Source organism: Mus musculus, chromosome 16 (assembly GCF_000001635.26).
Source record: "Mus musculus strain C57BL/6J chromosome 16, GRCm38.p6 C57BL/6J".
In the NCBI taxonomy this organism is placed as follows: Eukaryota; Metazoa; Chordata; class Mammalia; order Rodentia; family Muridae; genus Mus; species Mus musculus.
The window spans coordinates 58,445,961-58,458,604 of record NC_000082.6 but is presented as its reverse complement, the minus strand read 5'-3'; the positions used below and the strand labels follow the sequence as shown (position 1 = coordinate 58,458,604).

Genomic DNA, 12,644 nt, shown 5'->3' with positions numbered 1-12,644 from the left:
CTGACTGTGACAGGATTTTCTCCATGAAATTAAGTAGGGGAGGGAGAGGAAGAAGAGGAGGAGGGGGAGGAGAAATAAAATCATGACTGAGGCCAGGAAGCACTCAGAATCAGAAACAAATATGCATTTTCCTTCTTTCTTTTTTTCTTTCTTTCTTTTTTTTTTTTTTTTTTTTTTTACAGTGGCAGGAAACAACATAGGCTTTTATGGCTAGATTGATTAATCTCAGACATTCGGGATTAAGACAACTGCCTAGACTCGGGTGCTAGTAACGTAGCTGCCTTTGAAACACGAGGTCTTAAATTCAGTCTCCAGAATCCATGTTAAACACACACACACACACACACACACACACACACACACACACACACACACACAAGCCATGAGTGTTGGGAGTGTTAGGATGCTTTGGTCATCCCAGTATGATGGAGACAGAGACAGGCAGAATTAGAGGCTCAATGGCCAGCTAACATGGCTTGGTTGGCAAGCTCCAGGCTAGAACGAGATCCCATCTTACAGAAAAGATACACGGTGCCTGAGGAACACATCTGACGTTGTCTTCTGGTCTCCATGTGTACACACAAACAATTCAGCTTAGACTTGGAAAGCGCACACACACACACACACACACACACACACACACACACACACACCTGTAGAGGGCTACCTTCTACCACCCCAAAGCTGGGGTGTACTTGCTTTGAGCTCTCCAGTTTCTCTCTAGCCTCCTCTATACCATGAGGAAGATAAGAACAGGGAAGAGGCTCATGTCTGCAAAGCTGGAGAAAACTATCTCAATTTATATAAACGTTTAGAAAGTCAAAGTCATTAATAAATTATAGAGGAGGGGGAGCTACTGTGGAGGAAGCGTCCTCTAGAGGCAGGAGAGTGACTGGGGCTGGAAAGATCAAGATGAAAGCCAGACCATATGAGGACTGGATGCTTTTCCCACAGGATTTCATGTGCAAGTAGAGAACGTGTGAGCAAAGCCTGTGAAATACAAACAGAAGTGTGGGTGCAATTAGACGTCCTATAAAAGGACAATGTGGCCCAAGAGTCTGGAAGCTCCCCTTTAGCTCAGTAAGCCCACTTCCACTCCTGAAGTGTTTTTTCCTTATAAACTATCTACTTTATTTCTAATCCTGCATCCCTGGTACAACCCTTTTGTGCAGGGGCGTAAGAGCCTAGCATCAGTCCAGTAGCCTCGCAACCCCGCATTGCACTGCAGCAGCCTGGCAGTAAAGCATGCTTTTCCTCGTCCTTCTTCTCTCTTTTAGGGTATCCGATGTGCCCCCCCCACCCCTGGGGGATGCTGGTTCTCATTTTTTGAGGCCCTTCTCTCCCACACAGCGCTCACCCTGTTTACCAACTTTTCTCCTTTCCTGTTCTCCACCCAACTCTGCAGCTCTGACCATTTCCAGCTTATCTGCCCTGTCGTCTCCTCCTCATCCTGCAACAAAACCGTCCTAGAGAACTTCTCTCTTTGACTGAGATGGGCACTGGGTTTTCCTGGTAACGCTTTCTTTCCCATACTTTGCTGAAAATGAGCATTTTTTTCCCATGTTAGCCCTGCTTGCTAATTCTCCTGTGACACTGACATTTTATTTTCTGAATTTAACTGAAAGTTTTCTTTTCAACAAGCAAAAAGGACAGTGATTTGTACAATGTAACACTGTATTTATCACTGTAATGCAATTTAGAAGTAACTCTAATGTCTGAATGAATAATCAGAAAATTACAAATGTATATGAAGCAGAGGGTATTTAAAAAAAACAAGAATGTTAATTGAAGTACATTTTAAAACTTTAAATGTTTTAAACAATTTAAAGATGTTTTTCGCTCTCCTCTATCAGCTCTCCCCATTAGTGAATTAATATATAATGTGGGTAAAAAAGCTTGTTTGCTGCTGTGGTTTAATCATTTCTAGAAGTGCTGAGTTTCTGAGCTCGGGACTCGTGCTTAGCTGCTGGGGATCATAAGAGGAGGCCGAGAGGACACAGACCACACAGCTAAGCACCAGGCTTTCCTGTATCAGAATAGACTGAGCTTCCCACAGGCTTTTCCATAAAAGACACAAGTTTATATATTTATTTATTTTGGATGAGCTGGAAAAATACAGATGAAGTAAGTGAGCTGGAAACTCGTAATTGAGAGCAAGAACCCCACCAGGGAAGAGTCCGTGCCTGATCTACCTACCTTTGGTTACACTGGGAGTTACAGTCGTGTTTTTTATATCAGGAGTGGTAGTTGTCTCCGCCGGCTGCACAGGAAGTTCATTCCTACTTCGAGGTTGGAGCACTTGAGTAAATTTAGGGGCACGACCTTGAAAAAAGTTTGAAGAAACCTTTTTTTATTTTTTAAACATTAATAACTTAAGGAAAGTTCAGTTTTATGTTTTAAATATAGTTACAGGACATGTCAAAGTCTCACATTAAAAGCAGGCATACCTTTACCTAGTTTGGGACGAGCTGTAGTATTTCTGAGGTTATTGCCGTTCCGAGGAGGTGGAGTAAGCTTTGGAAGGCGACCTTAAAAAGGGGGTTAGAAATGCTTATACATTTTGCTTTGAAAAAAAATTATAGTTTAAAAAGAGCAATGTTAAATGTTCAACATTTCCTAAATTGCTTAATTCTGCAGAACAATTTTAAATCTCAGAATCCAATGGATAATTATACTTTGCATTAAATGCAAGAAAACTAAGATTTTTCAGGCTTTATAAGATTTTCCAGATTTTCAATAATTAAATAATTAACTAATTCATAGGTAACCTTAGAAGATTATTGGCTATCCAATTCTATAGCTATAACCTAATATATGCTATATTCAGTTCATTTAACGAGTGTGTATGGAGAGCCAACTATGTCTGGCACAATGATAGCTTTGTGAAATATAAGGAAATAACATTAAAACATTATAAAATATTGGGTGAATTTATTCCAGTTTTTTGTTAATTCAAAATAAAAGTTACTCAAGCTTAGGTTGCTGCTCTAACCCTCAATGCATGGATCTTAATACACAGAACCTAATTTTAAAAGTCTCCAAGACCAGAACTGGAGAGTCTCATTTGCATTGTGAAACTATTCTGATGGCAACATTTTAACAGGGAAACAAATGAGCAGTTCCTACTAGAGAGAGGACTTTGAAAAGTGTCAAATACAAAGAAACTGTATCTACCTGACATGATCATTACCTGATCTGATCATTATATACGCATACACACACTGAAATGTCTCGGTATACCATAAGTGTGTGATGACTGTGTGTCAGTTAAGTGGGAAATTTAAAAGGGCAATGGTGGGGACCACTGTTGGCCACACTGGCTCTTTACCTTTGAGAGTAAACTGACATCCGAGCAGTTCCACTTTCATGGCAATTTTCTGTTGCCACTGGACAGGGTTCACTCTAATGAAACGTGCAATAATTGGTGGCAAAAAGTTATTACGAACATCCTTGTGATAATCTTTGTTTCCTTGAAATATCTTTAAAAAATAACAAAAATTGGTATTTTACATCAAAAAGAGACCAGAACTAGACTGCTCCAGCTAAGCATGTTCAACAACATCGATAAAGAATGATGACAGAACAGACTTCTCAGAAAACAACTCAATCAGCATTTGGAAAAGCAGTTATTAAAACACTGCACATTTTACCTGGAAGCTTATCTGAGGGAAACACTAACTACAAAAATGTTGTTAGGATGGCTTACGAACTGGACAGGAGTGATAGCTAACCTGGCAATACGGGAAACGTTTCAACTGCAGGGCCACAGCTCATCGCATCAATAAACTATCATCGTCAATCCCTGTGGAACTAACGATCATCTAAAGTTTATATTTAAAGTGAAAAAGAGCCATCACACAAAGGCCTCAGCTCATGGGCCAGGCCTCTACCTCCACCTGCTGGACCAACCGTGTTACGGCACTCCTCACACCACAATCCCAGTTGTCAGGACTTGCTGCTTACCCCAAGTAGCAACAACCCTGAAATGCTATTCTGTGTTTGATTTAACGACTGGAACTCAACAGCTACACATGCATTATAAAAACAATCTTTAAGTAGAAAACATGATTAAAAGTGATTATCTCATTACCTCAACCCTTTCAAGCAAATGTGTTTTCTCCTCAGTCAGCCCTATTTATACAGTACTTTCATGGATTTGCCATTAGTGGTCCTCAAGGCAGGGCACAGAAAGAGTGGCCACAGAGTGACAGTGTGAGGCCAGCAGCAGGAGCTGAGCTGACTGTGACTTCTGACTTAATCGCAGGGCTTCAATGAGTTAAGCAGGGCCTTGTTTTCCCCTTGTGCCAAATTAGCCACATCCATTCCACTAGCTAAAGCGAGAACATGTGCATACTGGACTTCCTAAGTCATGCCCAAGTAGGACAGCTATTTCTTCCTGGTCCATCTGCCTGTAACTAGATTACACATGCTGGAAGATACATTAAGATCTTTTAGTTTCTATAATGTTCTCTCTATACTTCCAACAGTCCCCCTTTCTGTAAGCTTCCATACTTTCCCTAGCTCCTGCTCTAACATAGATTAAAGGCCAATGCTGACAGTTTTGTTATCAGTGAACAGGAACTGACTGAAACAACATTTCAGGACATAACTGTTGGCAAAGGCTGGGGATGTAGGCCAGACTGCTTGCTTATGTGCACAAAGTCATAAGTTCTCTTCCCATCTCCTCATAGAACTGGGTGTGGTGCAGCACATCTGTAATGAAGTCAGTTTCAGAATCACAAGTTCAAGGTCTTCCTCAAGTACACAGTGCACACTGGGCTGGCTATACGTGACCCTAACGAAATGCTCTAGTCCATCTGCCAACATTCACTGAGAATCTGATGCACAGGGAAGGTTGTTAGACATCCTTAGGAAACATTTTTGAAAAAGTACACACATTCTCTCTCATTCTCCCCTGAATACAAACATGGTGTAGTATTAGAAAGCAATAAATTATGGAAGTTTAGGAGATTGGTTATACTTTCTGGCTCAGGCTCTGTAGGTATGCAGAGACCTAGAAGACATGTCAAAACAAATACAAGTTACCCGAGAAGCGAAGAGATGGACAGATTGAAGTGTGAAGATATGTGCTATTTCATTAAGTTCAGAGCCTTCCTCTTCTGTCAGTAACTGAGTGAGAGAAGCTGGACCTCAGCCATGAACAACAGAAGAACTGGGAAAGGGCACGGCAGGACGCAGTAGTTCTCAAGACACTGGGCAACGGGCAGCAAAGGGTCAGAACTACAGAGTAGGGGCCCAAACAAGACACACTCTGCTTATCAGTACTGACTGGTGAATTTCCAGGTCACAGGGCAAGGCTTTCCCACACTCTAGAGAACTTGCTAGCCATGAGGTCAGCAGAAACCTAGAATTTCTGGGGTAGAGCTTAGCAGAGTAAGGACAGGAAAGGGACAGAATGAGTGTCAGCAGGAATGGATGAACTACAGCAAGGCCACTGGGCTCTGTATGAAACTTCCCCTAAGTCCTCAGCCAGAAGCAACTTAGAGTCAGAAAAAGAACCCTGTGATAAGTAGAACAAGCTTATGACAACACAGGCTTCAAAACGCTCTCCATCATCAGCTCATGAGTAAATTTCATAATACTTGGGACACTGTCTCAATGGTGACTGTCAAGTTAGCAATACGTATAAAGAAATGTTTTCCTGGTAGCTTAACTGCATCCCAGAATAAAGCTTTACACACACACACACACACACACACACACAGAGGATTAATAATGCTAATAAAAACACCCAGAAGCAATCAATAGCATAATGGCTAGCACTGAGGTGTGTGTTTGGTAAAATTACCAGATGAACACACTCCGTGCTCATATGCCTATGAAAAAATATATGGAAGAAAATTTAAAACCCAAGGTAAATATGAAGGAGAGAAAAAAAAATACAGTATTGGAATTAAAAATCCATTAGATGAAATTAAAAGGTTGGACACTGCAGGAGAATAAAACAATGGAAAGACAAACTAAAACAAAACAAAGAACCCCACAAAAACTAAACCAAACCAAAACAACAAACTCCTCCAAGGATACTTCATGGGGAGAAGAAAAAAAATGTAATGAAAGAACAAGAAGGGGCAACAGGGTCACTGTGCGGTCGCCATGAGATAGATTATGAAATAAGAAGCGGGCTGGGAAAGTCTGGGAAGTACTGCGCTTCTCACTGAAAGAAGCCGTCAGTCCCCACTCCACACAGCACCACCCATCTTCCCTGGGGACAGAGGTGCCTTCATTTTGAGATTCTCTCAAGGGTAGAGCAGGAAGCTGGGGATGGGACAACACCCCAGTGACATACTTCCAATATTCTCCCATGTTGTCCCTGCTTGTCCAGTTCCAGTGTCTCCACAGGATTTCACTAAAACAAAAATGCTGAAGTGTCTTGGAAACTATGGGAATTCTGCAGTGGGAAGACCAGATTTGTCCTGGCACAGAAACGGCTGAGGTGATCTTACAATGGCCTTTCTATCTTTAGTGTACTTCACCTTTTATTCCACCTCCCTTTCCTCTTGCTTAGTCAAAATCTGAGAACAAAGTCAAGGTTCCATTATTTGGTAGGCTTTATAAAAACCAAGGAACTGAAGGTAACTATTTAGAAGTTCTTACTTTAGCAGCCAAAATACTTGGATAATTATCCAATAACAATTATAACCAGTTCTAATTATACAATCACAAAGACCTAGAATCACCGACAATTTTCTAAGCCTGCTTAGAAACACTAGGAAGACAGTAGCAAGCAGTACCGAAAACAACCAGGAGAGAGTAGAGTGAGACAACATGGCATTTAACATTACAGGATCGCCTTACCTTGTCCTGGTCCACACCAGGTTCTCTGTACACAGTCCATCTCTGCCCATCGTCACTGTACAGGACTCTGTAGGCAGACACATAGTAACTGTGTTCTATCATGGTAGACCCAGTGGTTACGATACCTGCAGGATAGAGTTCTTCTCATGAGTGCGCAGCCTCAGGCTCCCAAAGTCAGCTAGACACACCTGATACGCCCTGCAAGCATTTCTATGGCTTGTTTCTATCTTTGTGGACAATTACATTGTATTAGCAGCTAAAGCCCTGGCTTTGCTCCCTTGGAGAGATGGAAGAACTGCGGGCACATGCAAGGAAAGGGCTATTGTACTTTTGCAGCCTGCATTCACACCATTAGAAGCTACATTCCAATTACTAGGAATGATTGCCTGGGTATGGACATTAAGCATGATGACTGGTAGGCAAAAGTCAGTCTTTTAACAAACGTATCTAAACCAAAATTATCTCAAGTCACTGCTAAGTTTACCTAAGTTAAGTTGATACTCAGTACATGTGGAATACAAGGTACTTAATAGCATTTAAAATACATTCTCCTTAACTATACATTTCTAAATAACTAAGATTTTTCAAGACTCAAAGATCACTTTACTGAAACTCTACCCTAAAAAGATCACATTAAACTAGAACAATTAAAAATTAAATACTAATTCTTCTTTTGGCCAAATTGAAAAAAAGTACCCAAGCAACATTAATACCCGCAAAGAAAACTGAAGCTATATAATTTTCAGTGACCTAATTTCCGAAAATTTCAGCTGCCATGGGTTTCCAAATAAACTCAGTGCTGCAGTGCAGTGCAGTGCAGTGCTGCAGAAAGCCGTGTCTCTTAACCTGTTATCTTCTTCTCCTTGTTAAGGTCTATCTGCAGCCACTGATGCTCATCAGTGGCAAAAGCAGCCCAGGGAGGCCCGGGTTTTCTCAGCCTGGCCTTCTCCGCTGTCCAGCTGTTCTCCTGCCCCATGTGGTCAGTCCACTCCAGTGCAGACGATGCTGTTATCTGGGGATCGGCAATCACACCAGACTCCATCCCCAGAGTCCCATAGCAACCTGAAGGAGAGAGGAAAATCAACTTGGTTCCCTAGAGTTAACTTTGAAATCTCTAAAACAGTGTTTGCTACAAACTTCTGATTTGCAAACAACTAAGTAACTGCTTCTTGGGACCCTGCCTTTGTGTCCCACCAGAAACCTACAAACATGCAGTCCGTCTCTTGTTGTCTGTAGGGTCCACTTCCAGGACATCCCATACTCCCTGGTGGACACTAAGACCTGCAAGTGCTTCAATCTTTGATATAAACTGGAACAGCACTGGCACATAGCATGCTCTCTGTTAACACCAGGTCATCTCTGGGATACTTACAATGCCAAAGGAAATATATATGTGATATATACACACAGTTGTAACACCATATTTTTGGGGGGAAACAACATTGAAAAAAAGGCTACACAGCACAGAAACAGGATTTCCTCTGAATCTTTCCAATCTGTAGGTATGAAAGCCATGGATTTGAAGGTCGTCAACTAGACATATTTACAAGCATTAGCTGTTAGTCTATGGAGATACACTATCCTGTCTCTGGGGACCCAGAGGTTGGAGGGCAACCTCCCCTTGGCCTTCTGTAGGGTTTGCTTTATCCTCTGTAAAGCCATCCCTGTCTGACTTCAAGCATCAGACCAGTGCAATGAACTCTTTCTTCAGATAAGTTCAAATCAAATTCGTAAAGGGATCCAGTACTTGCTTATAATTCCCCAGTGAATAGTGAACTTCCAATTTAGCCTGTTCTTTACATAATTAGGGCTCTATTTTACTCATGGCGTTCTCAAAAGCATATGAGAAAGAACAAGCAATTTGGCAGTCACTAGGTGCCTGGTTGCACTCCATACAGCATTAGTTATTATGCAAAGATGATGGCTTAAGTCCTTGGAAGGCTTACCACTTGTCTTAAATGTAAACAGACTTGCAGATAAGTATCCCCTGAAAGAGAGAAAAGAAGAAATAAGCCTTAAAGGTTACAAGGACATTTGCACAATTGTGTGTGAACTTTTCATGAAATAGGCCTATAAAACTTTTTTTTTCTCTTTTCCTGCTGTGAAAGAACATGAAGACGTGTGTTTTCAGAGAACGAGGTGAGACTCAAGTCTCCTGGTAAACACACCAGAGCTGGCTACTGCATTTCCCTTGGAGAAAATGAGCCTGTCTGTGAGTGAGCTGAGAAGGAGGAAGGGTCAGACAAGAGAAGAACTCCCTTGCCTGGGGACCCAAGAACACTTAAGACTCCAGGAGACCTGGAGGGTGTTCAGTTACGCCCTGCCCTTAACATGATGTTCAAACAGTCAGAAGAGAGATGCAAAGTATTTTTTAATTTTGTTTGAGGCAGTATCTCTCACAGCCTTCCCTGACATTGAAATCACTAATTAGCTTAACTCGACTGTGAACTCCCCCCATCCTCTTGCTTCTATGGCCTAGGCATGGGGATTGCAAGCACGCACCGCCACACCCATCTTGGATTCCACCAGAAACCTACACACTCATGCAGCTGTTCCTTGATATCTATGGGTCCCAGTCCCAGGACTTCCCATATTCCCTGACAGATATGAAATCAGCAAATGTCCACATATTTTATATAAGATGGTACAATATTGGCACATAACCTACTGTCAACTCTTAAAATGCTGAAAAATATATACTTTTTTACATATGAAAGAAAATGGCACATACCCCAAACTCTCTCTAGAGGGCAGAACACAGAAAAGAATGAAAGGATGTACAGATAATTACATAAAAGAAAGCAGCATGCTTACTACAAAGAGTATTTGCACTTACACCGTGGAAGTGACATTGTTGGCCAAAGAGCTTTCATAATATGGGGTCCCTTTGCTAATCACAATGCTGATTTGGCCACCCAGCACGTTTGACACTACTCCTGCATGGATTCCAGCCATACACAATGGTGAAGACTTGAAAAAGCAAACAACAAACAAAATAACAAAATGAAAACTTTTCCAGATTATTCATAAGCAAGATACTTATTCTTTCTCAAAACATATTCTGATCTCAGAAACATAGGTTACTGTAACAAAACACATTCTTAGCATGAGTTAGTTTTACTATAAAGATGTCAGACATATATGAAAAAACAGAGACACAGAAGTCATATTCATCTTGGGACAACCAGGTGGCATCCTAAGCGTTTCTGAGTTTAAAATAACAGTATCCACAGCAGCGAAGTCCGTCTGTATTCAACTTACATCTCTGTATCCATGAGGAATTGTTCCAGATATTTCAGCAAAAGGCAAAAGACAGCCAGCTGGGCAGTACTTACTGAGAATGAAAACAAGTGAAAGATTACAGAATGCTCACTTTCTGCAGGGAAAATGCCAAAGAAAGACCACATGCACTTCCTGCATGCGTCCATTCAGCATACACAGCACAGCCTCAGCATGAAATGCGGCCATGTCTTGTTAAATAGCCCATATAGACTTCTTCCACCCACACATATTGAACAGACAGACAGAAAATATTTTCAAAAAATCTACAATTCCTTATTTTACTTCACCATGAGTAGTAGACGTCTTTCTACTGTCAGACCTAGTTACCATGGCTCACAGGTTTATATGAATGTCTGCCATGTTATCTGATGAGGCCTGTGACTTCTGAATGCTAATTAAATAAATACAGCCCTGTCACCTAAGTCCATATTCAAGTTGCAGAAGAAAACACTTAGCCAGTACTCATACAGATATTTGGGGTGGAGAAGATGGATTTTGAAATAACTGTGAGAATTACTATTTAACAAAACACATACATTTATCAAACATGCTATGTATGGGGCAGAACCCCAAGTGTTTCAGAATCCCACATAGGAGGTACTTTTATTATTATTACTCCCATCTTATAAACAAGGAAAGTAAAAGAACTGTGCACAGGAGTCACAAAGTTGGGCTCCTCTTACATACAGCTTGACACAGCTTATTTGAGCTAGTGGGTCTCACTGAGGTAAGTCCGTGATGGGATATGCACACTGGAAGCTAGAAAGAGCATGGCCCCAGACAGAGGGTCTGGCGTGCTCCTGAAAAAGTACAGCGAATACAGGAAGGTTAGAGGGGCAGGATCCAGACCCCGCAGAAGCCATGTGGGTCTTCTACTACAGATGTAGGGGATACACTTCTAGGTAAACAGAGGAAGCCAGTGAAGGATCAGAGCAGCTTATAGGCTTAACCAGGTGAGGAGCTTTTTAGAGAGCTTATTCTGGCTTCTAGGAAAGAAAGAGAAAATGAGAGGGAAGCTCACGAGAGGGTGACGAGAGCTCAGATGTGGGTGGTGATGACAGTGCTGGGAACCAGAGGGAGCCCAGCTGACCCTTCCGCCATGTTGCCCAGAATACACTGTAACAACAATGAAGGTAGCATGTTTCCCACAGAAATAACAATCTTCTATGTGCACACATGTCTGTGTGTGCATGAATACATGTTCATTTGTGTGTAGAGGATGGAATCAATGCCAGGTACATTCTTCAGTATTTCTTCACCTTATTTTTTGGAGAAAGGTTCTTACCCTGAACCTAGAATTCAAACTTGGGGTTGGAGAGATGGCTCAGAGGTTAAGATAACTAGCTGCTCTTCTTGAGGTCCTAAATTCAATTTCCAGCAACCATATGGTGGCTCATGAGCATCTACAATGAGATCTGGTGCCCTCCTCTGGCAGGCACATTTGCAGGCAGAACACTGTATGCATAATAAATAAAGAAAGAAAGACAAACTCATCAACTAGGCTAGGCTGGCTGGCTCTGGGCTCCAAGGTTCCTTCTGTCTTTACCTCTTCTGCACTGGGATTATAGGAGTGTGCTAAATGGTTTTTTTGTAAGGTCTGGGAGACTGAACAGCTCTACTGTCCCAGTCTTTGGGGGAATACCATCATGGCAGAAATTACCGAGAAGGGCATTGAAAAGATGAGGGCATTCTGCTAAGCAGTGAGGGATACAGTAACTATGCAAACTGTCTTGGGAGAAGCTTAAACACTGCATAGTGACAAGACTGCGGGGAAGACCCAAGGGTTACCTGTCAAAAACACTGGAAACTGGGTTGGCAATATGCACAGCTAAACACACACACACACACACACACACACACACACACACACACACACACACACACAAAAGAGTTTCAAAGAGTTTTAAGTAGGAAAACCAGGATTGAATTTAAGAAAATCAAATGCCAGAGGTATGACTAACAGAAGAAAGTCAACAAAGATTAGAAATAAGGGCCCGGTGTGGTGGTGCACGCCTTTAATGCTGGCACTTAGGAGGTAGAGACAGGTGGATTGTTGAGTTTGGGGCCAGCTGGGTATACAAAGTGAGTTCCAGGCCAGCCAGGACTACACAGAGAAACCTGTCTTGACACTCCCCCCAAATACAAAGGATTAGAAATGGGAGATCAAGAAGTCAGTTCTTATCTAAGCACAAAACAAAGGCATAAAGCAGATATTGCTGGAGGTGCTAAGTAAGAACACTAAGAACTAAGAATGTTCTTATAGCCTATGCCATTTATCTGTCTATCTGTGTATCTGTCTGTCTGTCTGTGTATCTATCTATCTATCTATCTATCTATCTATCTACCTACCTACCTACCTACCTACCTACCGATCATCTATGTATCTATCTATCTATCTATCTATCTATCTATCTATCTATCTATCTATTTATCTATCTACCTACCTACCTACCTACCGATCATCTATGTATCTATCTGAAAAGAAAAATAAAGACTATGAGCCCCAAGCTCTATCTGAAGAACAAGTGATGGTGGCTGAGAGA

The 12,644-nt window shown here is 41.7% G+C and overlaps 1 protein-coding gene across 5 annotated transcripts in view; it reads right to left on the bottom strand.

Moving 5' to 3' along the window:
- Positions 1–12,644, bottom strand: part of Dcbld2 (discoidin, CUB and LCCL domain containing 2) — a 61,211-nt gene that overhangs the window by 11,141 nt on the left and 37,426 nt on the right. For 2 of the 5 annotated variants that reach the window (NM_028523.3, XM_011246022.2), the window contains 8 exons: positions 10,081–10,153; positions 9,656–9,789; positions 8,766–8,806; positions 7,666–7,881; positions 6,820–6,944; positions 3,329–3,479; positions 2,448–2,528; positions 2,197–2,322 (listed from right to left, as the gene is read on the bottom strand). In NM_028523.3, coding sequence (NP_082799.2) covers positions 2,197–2,322; positions 2,448–2,528; positions 3,329–3,479; positions 6,820–6,944; positions 7,666–7,881; positions 8,766–8,806; positions 9,656–9,789; positions 10,081–10,153 — 947 coding nt within the window. Of the gene's footprint in view, positions 1–2,196; positions 2,323–2,447; positions 2,529–3,328; positions 3,480–6,819; positions 6,945–7,665; positions 7,882–8,765; positions 8,807–9,655; positions 9,790–10,080; positions 10,154–12,644 lie in introns of those variants that run through there. The other 3 variants (NM_001356484.1, XM_006522624.2, XM_030249295.1) reach the window with 3 other exon arrangements.